The sequence below is a fragment of the Penicillium mononematosum genome (assembly GCF_028829835.1).
Source record: "Penicillium mononematosum strain IBT 11891 chromosome Unknown utg000003l:1.0-8172316.0:1.0-8177699.0, whole genome shotgun sequence".
NCBI classification, from domain to species: domain Eukaryota; kingdom Fungi; phylum Ascomycota; class Eurotiomycetes; order Eurotiales; family Aspergillaceae; genus Penicillium; species Penicillium mononematosum.
The window spans coordinates 7,594,431-7,619,685 of NW_026643273.1; the positions used below are offsets into that span (position 1 = coordinate 7,594,431).

General features: G+C 48.2%; 8 protein-coding genes across 8 annotated transcripts; 1 reads left to right on the forward strand and 7 right to left on the reverse strand.

Moving 5' to 3' along the window:
• Positions 1-1,309: 1,309 nt before the first annotated feature.
• N7519_007902 (putative oxalate decarboxylase) lies at positions 1,310-3,086 on the forward strand (the record flags this gene model as incomplete). The annotated part of the gene is made up of 8 exons (XM_057294678.1): positions 1,310-1,592; positions 1,666-1,755; positions 1,809-1,824; positions 1,880-2,051; positions 2,100-2,167; positions 2,222-2,342; positions 2,401-2,905; positions 2,956-3,086. 8 exons carry the CDS (start codon positions 1,310-1,312, stop codon positions 3,084-3,086), a joined length of 1,386 nt encoding a protein of 461 aa, XP_057149489.1.
• Positions 3,087-3,659: 573 nt separating this feature from the next.
• N7519_007903 (uncharacterized protein) lies at positions 3,660-3,866 on the reverse strand (the record flags this gene model as incomplete). The annotated part of the gene is made up of 1 exon (XM_057294679.1): positions 3,660-3,866. The coding sequence occupies one exon, from the start codon at positions 3,864-3,866 to the stop codon at positions 3,660-3,662; it is 207 nt and encodes a 68-aa protein (XP_057149490.1).
• Positions 3,867-5,816: 1,950 nt separating this feature from the next.
• On the reverse strand, positions 5,817-7,535 carry N7519_007904 (uncharacterized protein; the record flags this gene model as incomplete). Its single annotated transcript, XM_057294680.1, has 4 exons — positions 5,817-6,145; positions 6,200-6,400; positions 6,447-7,009; positions 7,069-7,535. The coding sequence occupies 4 exons, from the start codon at positions 7,533-7,535 to the stop codon at positions 5,817-5,819; spliced, it is 1,560 nt and encodes a 519-aa protein (XP_057149491.1).
• Positions 7,536-8,314: 779 nt separating this feature from the next.
• N7519_007905 (sulfatase family protein) lies at positions 8,315-9,860 on the reverse strand (the record flags this gene model as incomplete). Its single annotated transcript, XM_057294681.1, has 2 exons — positions 8,315-9,666; positions 9,719-9,860. The coding sequence occupies 2 exons, from the start codon at positions 9,858-9,860 to the stop codon at positions 8,315-8,317; spliced, it is 1,494 nt and encodes a 497-aa protein (XP_057149492.1).
• Positions 9,861-10,574: 714 nt separating this feature from the next.
• N7519_007906 (Zn(II)2Cys6 transcription factor) lies at positions 10,575-12,370 on the reverse strand (the record flags this gene model as incomplete). Its single annotated transcript, XM_057294682.1, has 2 exons — positions 10,575-12,266; positions 12,323-12,370. The coding sequence occupies 2 exons, from the start codon at positions 12,368-12,370 to the stop codon at positions 10,575-10,577; spliced, it is 1,740 nt and encodes a 579-aa protein (XP_057149493.1).
• A 2,541-nt stretch (positions 12,371-14,911) lies between these two features.
• On the reverse strand, positions 14,912-16,254 carry N7519_007907 (F-box protein; the record flags this gene model as incomplete). The annotated part of the gene is made up of 2 exons (XM_057294683.1): positions 14,912-15,741; positions 15,795-16,254. The coding sequence occupies 2 exons, from the start codon at positions 16,252-16,254 to the stop codon at positions 14,912-14,914; spliced, it is 1,290 nt and encodes a 429-aa protein (XP_057149494.1).
• Positions 16,255-18,614: 2,360 nt separating this feature from the next.
• Positions 18,615-18,990, reverse strand: N7519_007908 (uncharacterized protein; the record flags this gene model as incomplete). The annotated part of the gene is made up of 2 exons (XM_057294684.1): positions 18,615-18,653; positions 18,703-18,990. The coding sequence occupies 2 exons, from the start codon at positions 18,988-18,990 to the stop codon at positions 18,615-18,617; spliced, it is 327 nt and encodes a 108-aa protein (XP_057149495.1).
• A 5,387-nt stretch (positions 18,991-24,377) lies between these two features.
• On the reverse strand, positions 24,378-24,830 carry N7519_007909 (hydrophobin family protein; the record flags this gene model as incomplete). Its single annotated transcript, XM_057294685.1, is given in 4 exon segments — positions 24,378-24,416; positions 24,478-24,542; positions 24,600-24,792; positions 24,810-24,830. The coding sequence occupies 4 exon segments, from the start codon at positions 24,828-24,830 to the stop codon at positions 24,378-24,380; spliced, it is 318 nt and encodes a 105-aa protein (XP_057149496.1).
• Between the last annotated feature and the right edge of the window lie 425 nt (positions 24,831-25,255).

Consider the following 25,255-nt stretch of genomic DNA (forward strand, 5'->3'; position numbering starts at 1 on the left):
CGCTCGGTGTCTCAATTCGCTTAGTGTGGGTCAAGAATCTTACTCACCCCATTAGGAACAGTCCAATCTACATAGGAGGATGTTATCCTTGGGTTAACTGTCCGGGTCCTCGTGCCACCCGCATAATGACCCGCAAACGTTGAGACCACAGTGCTCCTTAAACACAACTGCAGCAATGTGCGCCCACGAGAAGGGTTCGGTTTGGAAACCTGAACCTCAATTCTGGATAGTTTGATACTGAAAGTCTTCAGGTTAAAATAGTATCAACTAGAGTCAGACAAGGATAATCAGTGATAAACGCTGGGCTGTGGTCGACCGGTGATAGACGGGAAGTATCAGGCCATCAGTGGCACTAGTGAAATATCGAAGGCTTCTTAAGTGGAGATCGCGCATTTTTTTGTTGTTTAAGTACGGAGTAGACCGAGCGGGGATATAACGGGGATATTCCGTCTTTTAACGTTTCTCGGCGTCCTTGGCTGTGAAGCTTAGCACATTCCCAATATTGATCGATATTCCTGCTCGTTTGTGCAACGTACTAGGATTTTATGACGTGTTCACACACCTTGTTGATAAATCGACGCAGCCCAGATCCTATACGCATTGTTGGAGAACCTTGCTGTTCCGACGTGTCCTTACTCATAGCGGGTCTAGGTAGTTTTGCTTTGATAACGACTCAGATTGATAGGCTCGAAGGAGGCCCGCGGCGCCGGGGCCGGCAGGACTTTGTAGTAGCCAGCGCACCACCTTCACGTCAGCCGCAACTGCCCGCAGTTATTACTTCTATCATGCATCCCGTTTCCGGCTTTGGTTGGCATCGCAATATGCAGCAAGCGGCGATCCCGGAACGTCTACTAATTTTAGTGAATCGCTGAGGGGAGTGTGGGGTTACCTGGGATCTTGTACTGATTCCTGCAGGTGAGGGGTGGTGTCACATTCAGCCCTATCTCCGATCCATCACGTACTCCTACGTACCTGGCCCGTCTCCCCGCTTATGACTATAATCCCTCGCAAATAATAATGTCTCATATAATATGTTTTAGAGCCGAAGTTCCGGTGCCTTGCCTTGTTTGGTATCGGTATGAGGGGAACCTCAGCTCCATTATGCGAGGTTTTGGAGAAACCGCCACCTGACTATGTCGAAGGAATGATGCAATACGAAAGCCTGTGATTGAGAATGTTCAACCTTTGTTTACCAGTCCCAAGTTGTAGACATATAAAAGGCGCCTGGTACGTGACACTAGAGCGATTTTTCATTCTACTGCAACCACCTTTGTTTTCAATTGCACCCAAAGCCTTTCCAAAATATAACATGAAGTTCCAACCCATAGTTACTCTACTTCCTGTCGTGTTACCCTTGGCGCATGGTGCACCTGCTCGTAGGGATACCCCCAACCCCGATCTTCGAGGAACCAACTCCCTAGTTGGATATTCGCCAGACAACAGTGGTGGCAGCGACTCGCGACCCGACATCAAGTATACTCTTGTTCCTGAACAAAAGGAAGATCCCGAAATCGGGTCTCACCTAGATTTCGTGAAAGCCGATAATCCCCAGCCGATCCGTGGTTCCACGGGTTCTGATGATCCTGGTCCGAGTACGACGCCCTTCACTACTATGTATTATCACGGCATTAGACTACATGCTGACTGCATTGTCCTTTATTGCAGGAAACTATTATTATGATAGAATTAATAGTGACAAGCTTGCACCTCCCGGAACTGACCATGGACAGACAATTAATGCGCAGTGGCCGATGGGTAAGTCTACAGGTGACCGTCAGTAAAGATGCAAGTTACTGACTCCGTTCTAGGATTGAGCCATAACAGGTAATCCTTTCTACCTGAACAAGTATATTGTAATACTTATGTTTTTCTTTATAAGACTTGGAATAGATGGAGCTGGTTGGGCCCGCCAAGAGAACACCAACGTGATGCCGGACGCGACGCTCATGGCAGGTGTCGATATGCGCCTGGCGCCTGCCGGCTACCGCGAGCTTCACTGGCATGTGGCCGCCGAATGGTCCCTGGTACTCAATGGATCGTGTCGAATTCAGGTACTTGCTTATTCTGAACTCACAAAATAAGTACTAACAAGCTTCCAGGCTGTGAACGAGAACGGGGAGACATTTATCGACGATGTTACTGCTGGGGATGTGTGGTTTTTCCCACCGTGAGTATTGTGACATGCGTAAGCAATGTTTCATGCTGATGGTTCGAATTTTAGTGGCCTTCCTCATTCTATTCAAGCTCTTGACGATGGAGTCGAGTTCCTTCTAGTCTTTGACGATGGAGACTTTAGTGAGGATAATACATTCCTTGCAACAGAGGTCTTCCTCCACACCCCGGTAGGAAAAGCGAATTCTGAATTGAAAATGAAGTCCAATTTTGCTAAACCCCACACAGAGAGAGGTCCTCTCGAAGAACTTCGGCGTCGACGTATCAGCCTTTGGCAAGATCCCGGACGACGAACTATATATTTTCAAGGGCACGCCTGCCCCAGCTGACATCGAGGAACAGAATGTGACAACAACTGCCGGTCTCATCCCTCGCGCCAAGAGCTACTCGTATCATTTCTCCGAGCAGCCGGCCCACGAAGTCGCCGGTGGTTCAGTCAAGATCGTTGACCCGCTCACTTTCCCTATCGCTAGCAACTTCTCCGCTGCTATTGTTACTGTTCATCCGGGCGGCATGCGTGAAATTCACTGGCATCCAACTAGTGACGAATGGACTTTCTTTATTTCGGGTCAAGGGCGAGCGACGCTTTTCACTGCTCCTGACTCTGCGACGACGTTTGATTATAGTGGTGGTGATGTTGGGTACTTCCCAAAGTCTAATAGCCATTATATTGAGAACACCGGTGATGAAGACTTGGTCTTTGTGGAGGTTCTCCAGGCGCCTGAATTCACAGGTACTTCTTCCTTGTCAAATGGTTTCTGTTTCACGTGCTGACGGCATTAGATATGGCTCTTGGCCAATGGATCGCGTCCACGCCGAAACAAATTGTTTCGGATACACTCAATCTCAGCGATGATATGCTTAACAACCTGAAGACCGAGAAGCAGTACGTTGTCGGTGGTACTAGCAACTAGATTGCTTCACAAGAGGACTATCCAGATGTTTATAAAGTACAGGTCATGAGGTCTCGATGATGTTCTTAGTAATTTAAAGAAGTACTGTTAGAAAGACCGGCACAAAAAACCTTGAAAGTCGCCGATGCTCCAGAGTAATGCCCCAAATCACCTCGACCACGGCACCACATCCTTTCCCTCCACCTTCTTATTTCCCTCCCCGCTCTTGAGGGGATTAGTCACTTGGGCCAGTGCGTCGGGCTTCTTCAATAACTGATTCCATCCGAGGGTTGGTCTCGTCCCCAGGCAATGCTGCGAAAACTAGATCTGTGAAGTGAGCGTAGGTGCTAAGTGCAAATTCCAGTCCTATTCTCATCCACTGGTAGGCATATTGTCCATGTATGGATATCACGGGAAACTTTGTATTCGTCACCAGGCTTCATTGGGACTGCCCAATACCCGCATGCCACATCCACAGGGAAGTATCAGAAAGCTCGTCCTTATCGTATTGCCTTGGCCGCGAACTGAAGTACCTCCCAAATGAATCTCCTTATGGCCGAACTCCCCCAGCAAGTCGGCTCCATCCGCCTCCCTTCAGGCAGGGGCGTGTCTCTTGTTGGAACATAGATGGACGATGCCGTTGATATTGGTGGTACGGATCGTACCAGAATGATTGAAGGGCTTTGGCTGGAGCAGTTCCGGTTGGTTTGAGACAGCATAGTTAGCAGCCAAACTGCGTCTCGGAGAAATCTTGGCATGTGCACTAGAGGCGAGCATCTTTGGTGAGAGCGTATGCAGCATTTTGCATGGGGATAAAGTTCCTCCGAATGGTCAGGATAATTTAGAGGCCAGGTGTTCAAATCACCTATTGACGGGCTCAAGTAGATTGGTATTGATGGCACACCTGTTCCAGATAATACTAGCACATAGGCCACCAAATAGAATACACTGACTCCGCTTACTGTCAGGGAGATGGAGCTAGATCCGATTATATCCCACTTCGTGGACTTGGCCCTCGTTGGAAAGCCTGGTAGATAGGGATAAAGTCACCCAAAATGACGTCAATGTGCTTCGGGCTCCCATCCACCTTGACCTCCGACATATTTGCCTAAGGAAAAGTGGTACTGGTTTTGGCGATCGGAATATCGATGTGGGCACCATCGTTCGTGGCAAAGGCTTCCACGGGTGGAGGAGGGTGAGTAAGAGAGAGAGAGAGCCTCGATCTAACGTAGTGCCTCCAGCCTTAGGCAAACTAGCCACGGCGTTCGAAATTTCGTACTCTGGTCTCATCTCGTGGTAATTTGGTTGTGGTTGTGCGTCTTCAAATAACAGTTCCAGGATACCGTTCCACATACCACTGTTAGCGCCGGTAACGAGGACATTAATGTGATCCATGGTGAGACCCAAAGAGTTGAATCGTCCAGTAATTTGCCCATAGGTACTTACCGAGGTACACCATGCGCCTTTAGAAGTCCTGAACAATCTAGATGGTGTCCTCAACGGCTTTCAGTTCTCCCCCCGCCTGATGCTGATGTCAGTCTCGGCTGCAGAAGACCTGGCTTGCCGTGTGAGTTTCTCGAGCTGAATTACCAAGAAGCATTGGAAACTACAATATTCTGCGTACTGGGATCCTCAGTGATCTTTGATACGCTGGGTCCTTGAGGATTGCTGGTTTATCCCGTCCGATTCCCATTTGTCGAGCGTCGCAACCGGCTTTCTTGCATTCAACTAGAGTGTCACCGCTATATTGGCGTGTCACGGGTCGGACTCTTGGGGGTTGGGCGGGTCAGAGCACCTCTTCCAAGGTAATGATGAGTGGTCGGGTATCCGATGTGAGAATGGTTGACCCTCCCCGCTCGGTGTCTGGGAGACCACAGTTGGCTGGCGTGTCTCTGGTTGGTACCGAGGTTGACAGTTGCGCATATATGTGGGTGGCTGCTGGAGAACAGTAGATTCGAAGTTCGCTCACGTCTTTGATCCCGTAGCCTTAGAAACGAGATGAGGTCTCCGTAGACGATGAGTCGGGAGAGGGAGAATCAAACAACGGCCTGTCGGTTGCTCAGTGGGCTGTAAAGATGCGCAGGGGTGATGGTTGCATCAACGCACGGATCTGTTCATGCTACCTGGGACGATGATGGATGATGAACATGGAAGGAAAGGGCAGTCAACACACAGGAAGGGGGTGTTACACCCCATATGGGAGAGTAGTGTACAAGGAAAGTGGCCCCGTGCCAACTGGTAGTTAAGGTACTCAATCGCCCCTTCCCCGTACGGCAGTCTATTGCGTCTTAGACTCATGAAAGGAGATCCGAAAGGATAAGAAAAGGCTATATGAAGAGCGAGGGAGCTGTTTCTATCCTTATAATTATGTATCCAACTATGAAGGTCTCTAATACAGCTTCCCGGAAATAGGAATAAAGACCCGAGAAAGATGAAAAACGGTATGCCAAACCGCATGCAAGTAAATCCTTTATGTAAGATCCCAAGATGTAATAAATGATATCTTGACGGACTGGTGTCTAAAGATCCTTACTTCGAGTGGCATTATTTAGTTGACTCAAGTCGAACTCGACAGGATGTCGATTGAAGACTAAGAATATTCACCGCACCCTCCATACCAAAACCTGAACCCTCAGTATGTCTTTCCGGGGCCACCTGCACTTTCTGAGCTCTTCACAGCCTCCCCCGCTGCTTCTGCGCGGCCCAGTAATTGCTGTATTCTGAGGGGTTATGGCCTTAGTACGTGAAGCTCTACTGGAAACGCTTCGCATCCTCCTTGAACCTGCGAGCTGGGATCTTCTGATGAAACAAATGATCCAGCGTCTCAGTCGTCATGCCCTTTGTTTCCGGTAGCCTGTAGAACGCCCAGACCAGGAGAAGTATAGTAAAGGCCCCAGCGGGAAATGCTGCTTTTCCCTTCAAATTACCCTCTTTTGGATTCAGCATGTACGGAGCCACCACAGAATTCACCACGGAGAGAATATAATATGTGCCTCGGCCGAGGGCGATCGTCTTCACGCGCAGATTGCTCGCCCCGACTTCGGCGGCAATCGCATATGGAATGGGCCCGATGGTCGATCCTAAGGTACATAAGTTGGTTTGAAGTCCATGTATTGTACATCGATGGATCCTACCATAAAAGAAGAACCAGATCAACAGCAAAGCGCACTGTGTCCATTGGATACCGGAAGATGAGGGTGCCACGCCCAAGAAACCAACAACAAGCATAAGCGGCAGCATTGCCACGAGGCCACTGAGGTAAATGGTACGACGTCCGTAATGCGTTTGAAGCACCCAAGATAGACAGGTACCGACAAAAGCAAGTCCAAACATGCCTAGGGTTGTTAGTCGATTGGACCCGGCCAACGAGAAAAGACATACCAAGAGAAAGTTTGAATGAGTTACCAGAGGAGAGACCAGCGAGTGTGAAGAAGTAAGTGATATAATTTTGAATTGCCCAGCCTGGAAGGAGCTGACATCCCCAGCTAATGATGGAAATCTCAGAGCGGCGGCAGTTCGTCCCCTTGAAGCATTCGCGGTATGAACTTCCGATTTGCATATCCCGCTCTGTCTGGATGGTATGTTGTATCATGGCAATAGTTGCCCCGGTATCGATGACTCCATCTGGTGCTGAAACAGTTCTCTTGAGAGACGCCTCTGCTTCTTCTAGGCGGCCCTTACGGACAAGCCACCAGGGTGATTCTGGTGCCAGCCAGGCTACGATAAGCAGGGGAATCGGGAAAGCCCATTGCAATCCGAACGGGATTCGATAGGACCACTGGGATGGGATCTTCATCGTAGCGGTCAGGATACCAGTTGCGAGTAACCTTCCAATGACCCAGCAGAGGTTCACAAATGTTGTGAGGTATCCCCTGAGAGGAAGAGGGCAAATTTCAGCAGCGTATGACGGGGTGGCAGCAGCAAAGAAGCCCCAGGGTAGTGAACTGGAGAGAGGAAAAACGTCAATAGTCTAAATATGAAAGAGATAAACACAGAAGCATACCATAGCAGCTCACCGACAAGAAGCACCTCGATCGAAGGAGCGAAGAATGTGATAGCAACGAAGCCGGTCAATGCAACAAGCGACACCATGATCACTTTCCGGGCTCCAAACCTCTCCGATACGGACCCGTTAACGAAAGTGCCGGTCATCAAGCCTAGAAGAGCGACGAGACTCAAGGCAAGCTGCCATTCGGCTGTAATGGTATAGCCGCCCTCCTCCAGCTCGACACCGTACTTCTTCTGAAACTGGGGAAATGCGTAAAAAGAGTGGATAATCTGCATATCGTATGACTCCATGATAGTAGCAATGGAGATAAGGGCAGACCACATCACAGCAGGGCGATAATAGCGAAAGGCGTCGCGCACGGTGAGGTCAATTTCGGCTCTTCTACCCACCTCGATATGTTCATGCTCCGCTTTCTCGAGTACCCCGGCTGGTTCGATGGGTGGTTTCTTGAGATCGGCCATGATGAGGTTCAAACAGGAGGCAAAAAGCACTCTTGGGATGATGGATAAAAGTTAGAAGGGAATATAGATACTTCCTCTAACATCCTGCTCCATGGTGCCAGTTATATAGGACAACCAAGTAAGGAGGATACCCCAGATTCAGTGCCGTGATCTCCGCATTGCGGGGGATATCCAGGGAAGGACACTATGCTTGGCTGACAGGGGTGGGCGACATATTGCCGTTCCCTGCTGACGGCGAGCGGCAGTCGGCCGGGAGTCGGAAATGGAGGATTTTGGCTGGCCATCCTGAATGTTTGTGGCGAGCTTGGGTACAGTACGTACGATCTCCCAGATAGCCTTTCTCATGGACCTCCCCGCCCCAATGACCAATCGGTTCATATCACCATAACACGTCCTTTCCCATATGTGCCTTTTTGTGACTGGATTGCTCGAGAGGATGCCATGGCACAGGTATCCGCTGTCGAGTCATGTCGAATATTTCGTCATAATATACCGGTAAAAAAAAGTTCATCCTACAGGCGTTCAATACACCTCCACAGATATATCTTGGTGCGTAATTAGCGCGGTAATTAATCCCGTATTCCTACAGATTAAGTATTTGAATAAGTGGACTCTCAGTTCAATCGCTCGGTACTAACTAAGTAGAATAAGGTAGGTCCCCCCATCAACATAAATAACTCCCTGGCACAGTGCAGGCATACTGTAACTTGTTATAGTCCACCAATAGTGTGATAGCGCTCTCGCAATGGGGTAGTGGTTTGAAATGGGCTGCTTATCTCCTACTTGGTAGATACATAGGTGTGCACAGGCTCATCCCCAATTTCCTGCATCTTATCCTCCAACAACTTCGTCATTTTTTCTACAACCTCACGGTATTCAGGCTCGTGCCAGCAGTTGAACAGCTCCAGCGGATCCTTCTCACAATCAAAAAGCTCCCATTCCTTTTCCTCCCCTCCAGGCCGCGTACCTTCAAGCCCAAAGTCCTCGTTATACCAGTAGATCAATTTGTACCGCTGGTCACGCACGCCGTAATGTGCGTAAGCTTCGTGGATGACATCTCGGTGCATCCAGTAGCGATGGTAGGCAACTTGCTGCCAATCGGAAGGCGTCTTTTGTCGCAACAGCTCACGGAAGGTGACACCTTGCATGTACGTGGGGACACGCAGCTGCGCAAAATCAAGGAAAGTAGGTGCAAAGTCGACGTTGCAGATGATGTCGTCGCAAACAGTTCCAGCGGCAATCTCTCGGGGATATCGAATCAGGAACGGCATCTGGAAGCTCTCTTCGTACATGAAGCGCTTGTCGAACCAGCCGTGTTCACCGAGGAAGAAGCCTTGGTCAGAGGTGTAAATCACGATCGTATTTTCAGCAAGGCCTTCAGCGTCGAGGAAATCAATGGTACGCCCGACATTGTCGTCGATACTCTGGATCGTACGAAGATACCGTTGTATGTATCGTTGGAATTTAAATTCCGCTAGCTCTTCGGGTGTCTTGAAAGTGAATACCGTCCCGTCTTGCTTGTCGATTAGGCGTAACTTTGTCACATCCTCCGGAGCAGGGACCTTCCGATCGTGCCACCACCACGCATCGATCATCTTAGGCCCGACCACATCGCTCCCACCGTCTGGCTGAGCCAGTCCCAGATCCATGTATGTGAGATCCTCCGCTACGCGCATCTTTGCCACCTTCGCCGCTTTGGCTCGGTTCTTGTAGTCGTCTGTGAAGGTGTCTGGGAGACGAACTGGCTCAGTATAGAGATGATGGTGCTTGGGATCGTACTCCCAGCTGCGATGAGGGGCCTTGTGGTGACACATTAAGAAGAAGGGCCGGTTGACGTCGCGGTTTCGGACCCAGTTCAGACTCTTATCGGTGATGATATCTGTGGCATACCCCGATTCTCTTCTTATGCCTTCTGGGCCGATAAACTGAGGATCATGGTATTCACCCTGTCCCGGAACGACGCTCCAGTAATCGAATCCGGTCGGTTCGTGATCCTTGCCTTCGCCCAGGTGCCATTTTCCCACCATCGCAGTTTGGTAGCCGCCTGATCGGAGATGTTTGGCGACGTTGGGCATGTGTTTATTTATCTTAGAATCGAGGGTCATGACCCCGTTGACGTGGTTGTGTGTCCCTGTTCAGGATAGCGGCGCGCGACGGAGTGCAGATGCTGTTGGTGACATAACAGTGGTTGAAGCGCATTCCTTCGGTCGCCAGTCTGTCAAGATTGGGGGTGTGATTGATGCCTGCACCATAGCAGGAAATAGACTTCGACGCATGGTCATCGGCCATGATGAAGATGATGTTGGGGCGGTTTCCGGCCGCCATATTGCATAAAAAGCAGTGGAAGTGTGACGCCGAGTACAGTAACTCGCCAAAGCAAAATATGTTCGAGTGCTGAATGTCTGAAGGGGTGGGCGGCGGGCCTGCTAGATTTAACCGTCCTTCTCCCCACTGCGATTCATTCGCAACCCACTGGAGCGGGGGAATATTGATGGATCCCTTCGGTCTCCCCGCAGGAAGCGGTTATGAGAAGGGGCAGAACATGGGAGCACGCTAATTTGATATGCACGGTGTTTGTATGATCTCCACACTCCACCGGAAGTCGGCGGCAGTCGGCAAGAAGGACCTCGTATTGGCGTGGCCAAAGGATGAGTGGGGATGCGATGAAAGGACATGAAGAAAACTCCGACTAGACAAATAGGGCCTACGTTGCAGATGACGGAAGCTCTGCGGGGCATCACGATGTCAACCTACCGAGGTAGAGAAGCTACGATCTCCGCAAACTTGGACGATAATGGACTCAATTTTAGACGGACTGTGGACGATTCCCGTCCTACGTGTAGGTAAACGGTAAACCCTGAAGCCGCCGTCAACATAAATGATAATTACTAATAGTACCCTCGACGGAGAATGGATATCTCGCTACAGCGCTCACTTGGGTATGTGTATTGTCACACCATTTGTAGTATACATCATCTAAATTGGGTTAACTCGCCAAAATTGTATAAGCGCCAGTATACACCCAAGGGCGGATTCATTCTAACTCTCGTAGTCGTCATCCTCAAACTTCGCCTGACGGACCAAACTGTGCACCGCAAGTTGGCTATGCCGCTGCCGACCACTGTCGGACTGAGCATTCGATAGGTACCCTGGTTCCCTAGCCGTCGCAGACGACATGACGGACGCTTGCATAAGGTGTTCTAAATCGGTAATAATCCTCTCCGCAAAAGGGGTGGACGAGAAGAACGTATGCAGGACGCTCAATGCCAAGTTAGCACTGCGGATGGCGCTTTCTGTAGTTATCTCGGGTCTTGAACTGTGTAAAGATGGCAGAAACAGAATAAGACGCGCACTTTGGTAGGCACAGACAGCAACATAGAGTGGCAGCACGGGTGTATTCGACAGCGCCAACACTCCGGCAAGGATCTCGGTAACCTGCATGACATGTATATGGCACATTTGAACCGCATGCTCACAGAAGCTCGCGTCTGTTGTATTCATGATCCTGGCTGGAACTGCCTCAGGATACCCGGGCAAGAAAATCCTGTAGAGATCACAATGGACCTGATGCCACGAAAGTGCAGCAAGCAGATAGCGTGCAAACCACCGGGAGTGCTTCATCTCCAGCTGTCGGGTCATGGCTGAAATGGAGAACTCAGACGTCAGTTCCACATCGTCGTGCAGGCGCCACAGATCATTCTGAATTTCCTGAACGAGGCCAGGCAGTGCCGCCAATGGCTCTTCGGATATTGCAAGCTGTCGTGTTAAACGCATGACATCACGCTGTATCTTGCTGATTTGATGGCAAGCAGCCAGCAAGTTAGGGGTCTTGGCTGAGTTGGCTTTTGTCAAGTTTTGGATGGCTCCAGTCGATGTCTGGGGGTTTCCATCGGAGAATTCCTCTTCATGGCAAGGCCATCTCTGATAGATAATGGCATAAGAGATAGTCTCATGCTCCGGAAGGCCAACGGAGAAATAACCATCGATGCTCGTCAACGCCCATATCACGCGCCGGCGCGTCTCCTGGGCAACAAACGTAAGCTCTGGGCGCTCGTAGTTGAGTCGGAGAGCCGTAGCAGCTCGTGCAGCTAGTCCTACTAGCATGTAGGCGCGTGCAAACTCGCCGGTGCGGATATAATAATGAACTGTCAGCAGAAGAGTCTGGACCCGACGGATGGACGGCTGGTGCAGATGTTGGATATTTTCTGCTTCTGCTCTGAGCGTCCATGATGCGCACTCCTGCAATAGGCGTTGATCCGAAGACAAATATGCATTGGTGACAGCTGCTAGGGACAAAGCAAGGCTCTGGTCTAGGCTACCGTTCAGGCAGTGCTGTCGAACTGAGGGTTCATGAAGGAAGGCAAAGGACGGAATGGGGTACAGATGGCGGAAGAATTGATCAATCGCGCGCAGAAGCTCCTGACGACGGATGGGAAATAGGGCACTGGCTGGCTTTAGAAGCTGAGACGACTCGACTGGTAAATCTGAATCTGTATAGCGACACGCGCGTTGGCGTTGGCGACAAGTCTCACAGCTGGGGAGATCGCCTGAGCAGCGCGCCTTCTGGCGACGGCATTCGGCACACGCCCGACTTGCGCGCTGCCGTTCCGGTGGCAGGGATTCGTTTGTCTGCTTGTTGGTCTCCTTACAAGAGACGTTCCGCCGGTATGAGCAGGAGAATTCCAATCTCTTGCAGTTACTGCAGGTATCTTGTTGACGATCGCAGCGGACCTGGCCACTCTCAGCGGAAGGACCTTAGGGGGGACAATACCTGTAAAAGCACGTACCTTGCGATATCGGCACTGGAGGCATGGGGCGGTGTGGGACCGGCCCATGATGATACTGGCTTGAAATAAATGAGGGAAATATGCGAATGTGGTGCATGCAAGGTAACAAGACCAACGATATATTCTTGTCAACCAGTCGTCGGTGAGACCCCCGTCGTTCATGTTATAGTTATGCTACCATGAATGGTTCATAAAATAACTTTGGAATGTACTTTGTTGTGATTCATAACTTCGAGCTTCTTATGTCGACAAAGAGGGTCGCGCTTACTGGGGCGCCCGAGGGAAATCAGCACCCCCATCACTCCTCCGTAGTGTGACCACAGCTCTGCGGGTGTGGAGAATGCTCATCCGAGGATCCACTATATCACGTGACCATCTACTACCTTATCTTTACGGGCGCGATCCATGGATGACCTCGGGAACTCCCCTTTTTAACCCACCCAGTCCCAATTCCGGTCCCGGTATATAATAACAGTTACAGTGCTGCTGCAGCTTTGAACAAGGATTTGTCCAATAAACCAAACATGCCAATTGGGATACGCCTGATTGATACGAAGGACAACTCGGCAGATGCATTGATGAAGGCATTACCGAAGCTAGATTTTGGAAGGACGAGAAATCGATTGGTAATAAGATGAAGGATTGATGGAAAAGCAATTAGGACCTCATAGGTAAGGTCGATAAAGAGTTGCTAACAAGGAAGGAGACATCTCGCTTAACAATATCTCATGAAGGCCTTGCCTTTTATTGATGCCCATCAAAGACAAAGACTCTTCCACGGATCGCAACTTTTTCCGAGCTCAGCATCTTAATTCCTGCTCTAGCGGTTATTAGGGGACCAGAACCTATGCCTGCTCATCAAAGTGTCCCGCATTAACCCAAAGAGGGTGATTGGTACCGTCTACTACCAAGGCAGGCGATTTCCAAGAAACAATGTACGCAGGATAGAGGAAGCTGCCCGCTATAGTACTAGGTGGTACCAATCAGCCTCTTCGGACTAATGGGGGCATCAACAAAGGCCAAGACTTTAATTATCTGTCTCATCCTTTAGGCAAAAAGGACGAACGACAAAAGAAGTCTCATAAAGGAAATCTTGTCCATACAAAGGGTTTCGGAGGTAATCTTGACGAGGTGAATAGGGAACTGGCCCTGGACGTTGGCAGTACCAGAAACAGGGAGATAAAGTTGCTTGATAGATATCATGGGGTAATTCAGTGCAAGGTCTCTAGCTTTGGGGATAGGGAATCAGGAGAACAATATATGACAGATTTGACATGAGACACGGGCGAATGAGGGGGGGAATTGGATCATGGCGGTCAGTGGAAGTTGCTTTGAGCATTCAATTTGAGCCTGCATATCTAGGCTGGATGCATGAAATGCCACTCTGATTGATTCTAGGCAGTTTGCACTGTCAGATAGCTTTATTCGCAGCAATCTTCATGACCATATTATCCTTCATTATTGGACAAACCTTTGCTTAGAAACACACCACTACACGCCACGGGTACTAGAACAACATCAAAAAATATTCATGTCTCAACAATACAAGCCACCTTACACCCTTATTATGCTATAGCTTGTAGCGAGGAGGTAGATCAAGACGAAAATCTTCTCCATTATCTTCACTTGCACATGAGTCAATATACTAGTTAGGATGACCAAGGGCCTGTTGATCGTGACCATTATTAAGATTCAATCCAGAATTGTGGCCCCAACCTGCACAGATACCGATTCCTATCAAATATTGTCAGTGGGTACCCACGGACGGCTTTGTGCTAATTACCGGCATCTAAGCAACTTCCCCGGCCCTGGTGCTATAGTTCCGAGAAAAAGGTAGGATATTGATGCTCAGCCGTCCTAAATTGATTTTGCTTCCAGATTCCATATTTGGGGACAAGTCTCTGGAAGTCAGACCGGTCGATAACGCACTCAGTGGCAACGCAGTTTGTCAAAGTAGCTCTTGTATAGTTTGACTACGCGAGACAGTCACTCCGGTCATGGTAAAAGTCCGCTTCACCCCACTCTTGTGCTCAATGACTGAATGTCCACGAGGATCTATGCACCGAGATTCCCGTTTATATGGTGCTATTTTGTGGTATCAATGAGCTCGCTAAGAGCCGCGTCATGGGACTGAGGCTTTTGAGCTATAGTCGGGCTCACATCTTTCATATTCGCTAGTAGGCAGTTGTTTAACGTGTATCGTACAGAGGAATTGTTAATTGCATAGTTGCTAAGATCGCATTGTGTTATGGTGTTGCCATCCTTGTTGAGTACTTGATTGGGCTTCAGGGTTGTCTATGATATCGACGGGGATTCAAATATTTTGCAAATGAACGAGGTATGAGTAATTTCCTGGTAATTTATGTTGCTTAAGAGGACGTCTTGACTATTTCCACAGATATCCTGGGGAAGTTCGTAGATTTTGAGGCAGGCTGATATCGGCGGTCTGAGAACCACAGCGAGGTAGGCTGTTGCCTACATGAACCTTTTCTTCTATACTAATATGGAGGTCGAAGACAGGTTGCTAATTCAAACATATATTGTACATAGTATCCAACATTTGTATCGAGTATGCTCATTCAACCACCACTAGCCCGCCGTGTGGTAAAACATCCAACATTCACACGACCAATTATCGTATTCGGGCATGGTACATGGGCCAGCACAAGAGGTAATGGATAGCTCCACTCCCAGTTCCCGAAATGCTACAATTTCACCTTCACAGTCCTCCCCACTCTCTTCCTCATCCATGCCGTAGAACTTGCGATACATGACAGCACGCAAATTAGGTGTCTGGCCGACCTTGACCCTTTCGAGTATGCTTGGGAAGCTGATACCCGTCCTATCAAATTCGCTTAGTTCCAACGTCTCCAGACTGATGGGAAGAAACTGGATAGGCACTCGCGTACCCAATTCATGAACTCCATCCAACCCCCGTTCATAGTACTGATAAGCATCCATAGGGATGCTCAAGTGCTTTAAGCCTTCCAAACACTCGAAATCAGGGTCGCTTTCCGAATACCAGATATCAAAATCAAGGTATTCCAACCCCGCCGAGCTGCTCTCTTTGATCTTGTCGACGTATTCGCATGGGTCGACAAAGTTATCACATGCCCAGCTATTAGACGACCCGTTCGGGTCCGGCCATCGGCCCTTTATTGCAAGGTGGGTAAGGGCCTCGGGAAAGGCGAGAATTTGGCCAAGTGTGTCGGGTGAAAAATCACGGTTCAGAAACGCGAGATATTTTAGAGCTGTTTTCTTAACAGACGAGCTTGTCGCAAGCGCCCCTGGGTGTAGGAGTTCGATTTTGGCTCCTTGGATGTGCAGCTTCTCAAGCTGTACCATAGAAAAGACAATCTTATTGGCACCAAGCAACCATCCACCTCGGTCAAACCCCTTGTATGCTGCTCCAAGATATACTAGAGGATATTAGCCTTTTCCTTGCACCCACTTGCCCGATTCTAGCACTCACAGGTCCGCAGCTTCTGTCCGACGTGCTCAGTCGGCGACTTAATCTCAATGTTGTTTTCGCCCTTCCTGAGCAAATCGAGCAACCTGTGGTTCGTTGACTCGAATATATCTCTGAGCGGCACGCTGCGCACGCTCAGGCTTTTCAGGTTGCGCATTTCAAATACAGCAGTAAGGAGAGGCTCGTAACTTTGGCCCATCTCCTCATCGTGGAAGTGTACTTGCAATTCCACAGTAAGACGACACAGCCATGAGCTTTGTCGTAGAGTCCGGGCAAGCTGGCCAGAGCTGACCGGACCCGTCAAACAAATCGATGAGTAGAGTAATGGCGTTGTGGCAACATGGACCCTGCGACAGGTCAAGGATAGACTGTAAACTGAAGACGGGGACCGTCGCAGGTGCTCGAATATCGTCTGCAGCAGTTCAAGTGGAAGATTCTGAAATATCGACATTGGGACAGCCATGGCTGACTGGTAGATCGATAGATTGTGACAAGAAACAAAGAAAGAAAACGAAGAATTGGATGAGAGAAAAGATCGAAAATGAAAGGTTGGATGAGAGGAAAATGAGAGAAGAAGGGTAGATTATCTACAAGCACAAGAACCTAACCTGACGAACTAGGCATCAAGGCAGGTGCTCCCGAGGCGTGTCTCAAACATATTTAAATATAAGCTCATAGTCTCTTTAAAATAAAGTACGAATGCCGACGAGGAAGGTACGCGATTCACATGAGCGTGAGGTAGCAAAAAATAAGAGGAGCCAATACCGGGCAGCGGACCGAAATACATGCCATGGGCACATTGCAGTCATATAAGGTGGCTGTTCTAAAAATCGATATCTAAGGGGCCGTTTATTTAAGAGAAGTAACGTTTCCACAATTTTAGTGCCCAATTTCAGTTTGGAGGTGGTTATGGTTGGGAAATTGAACATAACGCTAGATGTGATGGGAGACAGTCTCTATATTTATGGTGATGTTCTGACTACTGTCGTCTAGCTTTCTAAGTAACTTTATCCGGACAAAGGGACAAAGACCTGAATGCTGTATCACTTCTGACAAAATCAGGTCTGACAACCTACATGTAAGCAAGGGAAGCCTCAATACAACATATATCAGATTGCGCTCTCCTGTCGCATGTAACAAACTCACATTAAACTGGCCTGATTCCCGCGTGAGTGCAAAAGGTTAGTCTGAAACTGCTGCGTGGTTGTGAATGTTCGTAGGACTAGATGATAGGTTGACTGTCACCTAGTTCTTACCGACAGAAAATAGAAGAGCGGACCCATCTATGCCACCTTGGCAAGGGGCTTGTACTCCAAATATCCATGGACTATGTGGAGGATAAGCCGCCCAAAGTCGACGAACGAGGAAAATCATCGGTTTCCAAAAGTATGCTCGGCATAATGTCTTCTAGGGAATCTACGGGGAACCAGAATTCCTAGTTAGTAAAACGAAAGGTCCAGAATACAAAAGACCCTTGAAGGACGACATAGCCGACGGATGAGCCGCATAGGAGGCAGCAGAGCGCGAGACCCGCAATGCTGTCACAATGGAACAGTTGTCATCAACTAGAAGGAGGACCCAGAATCGCCAGGGAGAAGCAGCACTTCGGCGTGCCTGAAATGAGAGTGCCGGTGGTCAAGCAGCACCGGCGACTCAAGGAAGCACCGTGCAGACCGCGGGTCAGGGACAAGCATGAAATTAAATACCTCCCTGCTTCAACTTGCAGAAGGTGACCCAAGGTTAGGTGGTTCTCCTTGGGCGCTTGCGAAGGCATCACGAAGATGACCTTTATATATCTCTTTGTCTTTCATCTTGCCGTCAAGGAATTTTCGTACATCAGGTGCCCAATATGGCGAGATGGTCCGTTCAAACTCCACCATCCCAGGATCATCCAGTTTCGAGAACAGTGGTTGTATGTGCTCTTGGAATATATTAGATAAACCTTTGGGAGTTCGAGGGCATGAAAATACCAGAAATTCCCAAATTCCCAAATTCCCGGCCTTTCCTCATGATGCTTGTGAGACCTAAGGTTTTATCCACCGCTCGAGAATGAGCCTGTTCTTCCTCCTCGAAGATATTCATGAATTCGGCGTGGACTTTGCCGAACGCATCAAGATGCTCCCCTTTGTATAACCGGTCCACTCCACGACTAGTGAGCCACTAAGGCGGATGGAGCATCTCAACCGGTAGTGAACATGTCCATTCTAGATGGACAAGTGACTTAATGTTCCAGTCACTATCGACAAAGAGGTTACTTTGGCGTAGATCCGTCAAGGTCATGATAAACGGTCCACGCCGGTAATCGCGACAGGAGAAATGTGGTAGCAGAGCTCGCATAATGGTCAGAGTTGCCAGCTGTGCTTCACCATCGGCCTTGTCCCGTATTGAATTCGGGGCATGCCGCAAGCGACTGTCGTGATAGGATAGCAAGTCCATAAAGTAGCTCTCGGTCGTTGAATATGTAAGGTCCCTGTCGATGTTGGTGGGAACGGACTCGTTTTCTAGGTGGTAGAGACGAAGCGTTAGAGGGCGATTGGTGTTTTAAAATCCCTTGATCATCAATTGTTAGAGATCTGATGCGATCAAAAGGAAGTCGAGCTAAGGATAAGATAATTTGGCTCAGCCCGCGAAAAAGGTTGGTTCTACGTCTTTGGTCGTGGCGTAGTTTATCCCAGGATTCAGAAAGCATCACAGTATCGGTACCTCCAACGTGATCCATGATCAGATATCCGGTTGTCAAGTTAAAAGGGCAATTTCGATTCAAGTAAGGGGGTCGCAGCGGATACCCGAGAACGGACGACACTACACGATCAAAATGCCATTTTAGTCGGCTGAAGACCGGGGGTGTTCAATCGCGGTGAACTAGGCCAGTGTTAGATTGACTTGGAGATAAATTCAGCAGCTCACTCACACATGGGCCTTGTGCAAAGGCAAAACCCGATAATCGAGGTATTGGTATAGAAGGACAATTCTGGCGAATCCAGATAAAGGTTGCAGCCTCGCAGCGGAGCTTCTCGTCTGCATTGCCCGGGTGTTGAATCTCTCCGACCTTGCACGGCAAAGAGAACCTGACGAGAATCCGTTTGCGTGAGTTGTCATCCTGCCCGTTAATGTCGACTGGTATGCACACGTTGAAGCTCCCGGCAAGCCACTCTTTGACTTCCCCGACACGGCATGTTTGATTTTCGTTTAGATTCATGTGATATGACACGATCGATTCGATTGAAGTGCGGTGCTGATAAAGGTATATATAGAACTCGAGTCGCCGTTCGGGATAGGAGAGCTCTTGGACGACATTGTCATCATCGTCTAGGGCCGTGGAGAGACTGATCTACCCGTGGAGAAGGGGCAGCACGCGCGGCATGCTGACCGGTCGAATGGATTGAGAGCTTTGCAGTAAGAATATTAGTAAAGCCGTATATAATGTAGAAGGGTCAACCTCACGGATTGCATGTACCCACCCACTGGCCTAAGAATATGTGGAGATGAAGGACGAAGATGATGACTCTCAAGGTGGGGGACCTGGCGGTGGCCGGTAATAACACGCGGATTTAAGGATTTGGTGGGTCCTGTGGGTCATGGTCCAAGCGTTCATATAAGAGGATCTTCTCGCTGTTTCAGACTTACCTAGGTATCCTTCCGTCTCCTACGAATCATAGGGATTCACTCACACCGAAATTCGAAATGGAAACCCCTCAGCATGATCTCGCTCAAGGCAGTGGAGAGCGCGCCTTCCTCGCGAACTCAGATCTGTCATCGGAAGACAATTGGCAAGGGCTGACAGATGCAAAAGAACGCCGGAAAAGACAGAATCGTATAAACCAACGAAATCGCCGTACGCCATCCGCCATTATCTGATTTGTCTCGGCTCAATGTTCTAATCTTTATCCGTATAAAGGCGAAGCCACGAAAAGAATGCAGCTTGCAAATGGACAGTCAACAACACCAACAAGACCAAGCAGTCTTCGTTCCCTCCCTCGCACTATTCTACCTATACTACCCGGGCCACTAGCTATGATGGATCGACCAATCAATTCTTCCCGGCAAGTTTCAAATGAGCCACCTGCCGAATTAGAATCCCATGGTGGTGCCTCAGTTTCACAATCCAGTCATCTACCATCGAGAGGTGACAGTCCATCCTACCCAGACCGGTCGTCATCCTCCTCAACCTTGATGACGCTTTGGTTCAGAATTCTATGTGACCGAAAGCGAAAAGTGTTGATACAGCAACTCGCCACATTCTACACTAGCTACGCCATGAACTCTCCTACGTCCAGCCACCTCCTCACCCTGACAAGATTGAACGTTCATCGGGCCTTTGTGAGCAACATGGTTTCCCTTGGGATTACCTGGGAATGGATGCAGGAGGATTCTACATCTCCACTCAGCGTGGTCGGACCGATCAGAGACTTCGGCTCATTACCAAATAGTTTGCTTCCGACACTTCTCCAACGAAGGAGTGTGCACCATACTTGGATTGACTTGTTTCCTTGTCCAGTTATGAGAGATAATTTACTTCGGGCGGGCAATGAGTGGGATGATGAAGAGCTTTGCATAGATATTATGGGTTTCTGGGATGGGAACGTAGGAGATTCTCATGGGCTGGTCGTTTGGGGTGATCCTTCTGACCCTCGCAATTGGGAAGTTCAGCCAGGCTTCGTGAAGAAATGGGGATGGGTTATTCGGGGCTGTAATGAGATTATATATTCCACAAATCGGTGGAGGGCAAAGCGAGGGGAACGGCCGTTGTTCGCTGCGTCATTCCTCACTTCTTCTAGATGATAGAATTTTATGATTTTTGTTACCAGCCAGATCTTCAAGGGAAAGAGTGCATTTCAACTAATATACTAAGTATAGGGAGTAAAAGAAAGAGAAGAGAAAGATCCTCTAGTGTAGGATCTTTTATAGGGTCCTATTATAAGTAAGTACAGAGTGTAAATAAACCCGAAGCGGAAATATCCGGTAGGAAACTCGTTATAGTCCCTAGATCGTTATATAAACCCTAGATAGGAATATACTTAGTCCCTAATATAGGCTTAATATTATCGATATAGTCCTTTAGAACTCGTCCTTCTTTATCAGTATTGAGCTATTCTTATAGACGTATAAAGGGACCGGATTTCGAGAGATATTATCTATAGAACTCTTAGACCTTCTTTAGTATATACTTAAAATTACTAGCTGGATACTACTATAGATCGAGATTATATCTAAGCTATTATATCTAGTACTATAACTTTAGATAGTATATAGGAGAACCACTCTAAGTTAATGTAGCAAACGCAGCTACTTCAATATTTAGGATAAGGGGCCCTGAGATATGCAGCACTGGATCTAGCTAGCAGGAGAGTGTGTGGAGACACCATTTGGCCCTCTTGGGTATATACCCTGATAGTTGCCGTGGCTGTGAATGGCAAACCTAGGTTGACTCCATTCATGGAGAGCCAGCCCCTCTTAAAACAAATTGCACAAACAGAGAAGATTTCGTATGTTATAATCCTTCTCTGTATTTCCTGGGCTAGTTATGTTACTAGTAGTGACTGGGTGGTGGATGACGCGACGCCGACTTTGCGCCTTTTTTGGTATATGACGGATCCATATTCCACATTGGGTTATCCTATTCATGCCTATAATAAAACTGAACTGGAGTTACCAATCCCGTGTTTTACAATTGATACATGTACAGATAGTTGCTTCAGTACGGTAGCCGACTGCTTTACGAAGATAGCTCTTATAACCAGTGTTGAGAAAAATACCTATACCTTGTGTTCATACTTAGGTGCACCTAGGAATGGTGACAAGGCTAGAAGTAGGGTGATGACGGAGAAAATCAAATATCAGGCACCAGTGTATCATTTGGGTAACTTACAAAAGGCCGGGTTAGGGGTGGTATGCCCTTATAAGAGGATATAGAAAAGAAAAGAAAAAATAGTTGTTTTATTGGTCGAATATAACTCCTCCCAATAGGCTTGCTGGAAGGCAGACCTCCTACATACCATAGAAAGCTCATTGACACACTGATGATTCTCAAGCTACGTGGCTCAACTACAAACTAGCACTCTAAGCCACGAATTATATTTCATTTTTGCCAAGTGCCAGCGGTATAGCGCCCACAGAGCGGGGTAATTAAGCACAAGCAATCTATATTTCCTATTTGAGCTATATACCTGGCATTTCGGCTATCTCATACACCACAATTGCCTTCTACGTATGCTGTTCAAAGGTGGATGTGGACTCTAGACGTAATTCCCCGCTGCTTTTGTCTAACCGCCAATAAATCTGCCACCGGCTGCGGGCCGACTATATTAGCATGCATAGGCCTGGTGCTCAGGCCGCTTGCTTGTGTATATATATTCATACTTGTTTAGCTCTCCTGCCTTCCCACGATATCACCGATATCATACATCGTGATAAGCAACATTCCTCTGTAAGTTTCTTGACATCTCCTAGTTGCATCTCTGTTGACATCTTCTGATCATGAAACCACATCAGTGTCACTCACGTCAATCGGCATCAGAATGGCATTCCAGGTCCCTACGTTTTCTCGCCCATTCTCTTCTTCCTCTATGGACCAAACCCCGCGCTTTCTCCCAGATGATACCGCATCAAACTTCTCAGTGGCCCTCAACATAACCGACCAAATCCATCCCATTCAGTGCGGAGCAAACGCCTGTAATGTATGCAGTTGCCATAGGTTTGTGGGTAGTGAAAGCCCCGCCGGACAAGACCTTTGCCGCAGGCAGAGTGCTTCAGGACAATACACCTGTGAACACGAATGCTCGGCACACGCGTGAACTTGAGGGCCAAAGCCTATCACCATCTCCATCAGTCTATAGCGGAAAGCACTTCCTCATACTTACTCCCAGTGTCGTCTAATATAACTACGGATCGCCGCTACTATTTTAACTATCGTAGAACTGTATATACAACACAAATACTACATCAGAAGGGACACATTAAATACTTATTACCTTCAATGTAATGGCCTAAGGTATGTGATTAATTTCCTCTCAAGAGGAATCTCCCATGAGACAAATCCTCTTCAGAGAAGTCTTTTATTTTCTGCCTTCCAAGTGACCCTCACTCTTGAAATGAGCTAGCTGAAACAATCTGTTGTCAACATCCTTTCATATGGAATAGCCAATCAAACATACAGCTCATCTCACTCGTGACGTGGCAGTTGCTAACGTATGTATTGTAACTGCGGTCATGCTTAGCCAGCGTTCATTGCTTGCAGTGATCCTTTCCTGCAAACTTTATGCGCGCACTTTTGTAGCAAATGGTCTTACTATACAGTGGCCTGTCAATGCAGATCGTGTACCCAAAACAATCGATAACCCGCCTTTGGCATCTCAAGCCGATACCACCTTGGGATTCTTACTGGGGAGATGTCTCAGTATCAAAATGAGAAAGAGCAAAGAGTCGGAACGGGGATATTTGTCCAATAACTCAAAACCAAGTAGGACCGTCAGAAAATTCCAAGGCGTAGAAAAATGTTTCAGCAACCCTACATCGCCAGTCCAACTGCAACAGTCCGAATCCTCTTCAAAAACAGTGGATGTGAAACCTAACAGACTTTGGAATTAGTATGCACATTCTAGTTGCAGAGTATTTTACATACCTAAGCTTTGGGTATCCGTCTTTTTTCAGACCCACGTTATATAAAAAGCAAATTCCAAGGAAGGCTTCTAAGAGAATACAAGTCGGTCGCATAAGCGGGGTCGAGTGTAGTCGTTTCAATGTAATTATTTCCCATGTCAGGCGACCTTTGTGCTAGGATAACTCGCTGATTATCTCTAAGATCCAACCGACTAGTCCGAGCCTGATAAAAAGTTTCTTCGCTACATTTAAAAGCCATCTACCCTTACTCCGTACTCCTCCTGAGATTATCTTGTCGCATGGAAGTTTCCAAGGTTAGTTTAAGTCCGTACCTTGCAAGGTTGAGATCCCCGTAACCTTCCAGAAGGAGGCCCCACTTCGGCAGAGCTCTCCAGACTCCTCAGCCAATGAGACGGGGAACTTAGTTTGCCTTAACTCCGAGATCCCGACTGACCAAAATGAACTTTGGAATGTCCTACAGTTTACAGAGACCGTATAGAAATAACTGAATTAGGAAGCTTCATCCGCTGGAAGCCATAATCGTCAATTAGTTTTCTTTATACGTCGAGCTCATCACACTGGGATACGTCAGGCACCCTCATCCACCTTCGCCCCACCGCGTCGTGACAGGTCAGCACCGGGGTGAGGCTTTACTGCCGACAATCTACAATATTAATAGTAATATTTATCCTACAAGTCAGTCCATCTTTAGACCTAGGATCCGATGTTGTCATACCCCACAGTGAATGTAACGCAATTGACTAAGTGCATAAGTGGACAAGCGGACACCAAGATTTGGTCAACACGAAACGTCTACAGATCTGACAGGTATCAATATAAGAACAGAAATTGATTCATATTATATAAAAATAACTCGAGGAGAACTTCATCCCCAAAAAAGAATGTACATCCACAGTGGTTGAGCAGATGGATCAAGTCTGCTTCAACCACAACCCGTATATACCTGTCAACAGTTTCAGACCGGACCTACTTAAGATCCGCGCATCCGAGGGCAATGGTGCCACCCTAGGGATCCGTTAGTCATGAATTCTCCACGAAGGAGTCTGGGTTGAATATTATCACTTACCAGGAGGTTGGCCTCGGTACAGCACTGGGGCTTGGTAGGACAGCTAGTTTCTTCGTACCCGTGGCCTGTGAGGAATGTTAGAAGAATTTCAACCTGTGAGATGAAAGATAATCTAGACATACAGAGAAGGCCAATGGAGCCGACGATTTTGGCAGCATCAATGCCAAGAGCCAGCAAGAGGGGGTCGACAAGGGGGTCGAGAGGGGTGGTGAGAGTTCCACAGCAGAGGAGGGGGCCGACACACTCAGAGGTATCGGGCTGCGAGCGCTTCAGGGAGAGGTTAGTCTCCTGGGCAGGGCGGATACCACGCCGGCGCTGATGACGGAAAGAACGGAGAGGATAGAGAGTCTCATTTTGATAGAGATTTTCGATTTGGTCGTTTGGAAAAGAGAGAAGTTGCTGTTGTTCTAGTGAAAGGATTGCGATGGTGGATGGTGTCTAGGATCCCTGGAATATTCAAATCCTTATATAGTTTTCGCAGAGGGATATTCGAGACATTAATCGCTTTCCGCAACACCCCTATGTCGAAAAATGGAGTACCCTTATCATCAGGTTTAGATTGTGGAAACGTCCATTTGTGAGTCGTAAAAAGAACTGTCCGAGTAGTTCCTATCTTGGTGGCGAGAAGATCTGCAAAAGTCTAGATAGTATTTCACCCCAATTAAGAGGCCAAATAAGAGGCTTCGACGTCGAACCGAGGTATAGGGGTGGTGGAACGGCAGTTATTGTTACTAGAAGGGTGGACCAGTTCCTTCGGTTGAATCCGACAGAGTTTGCG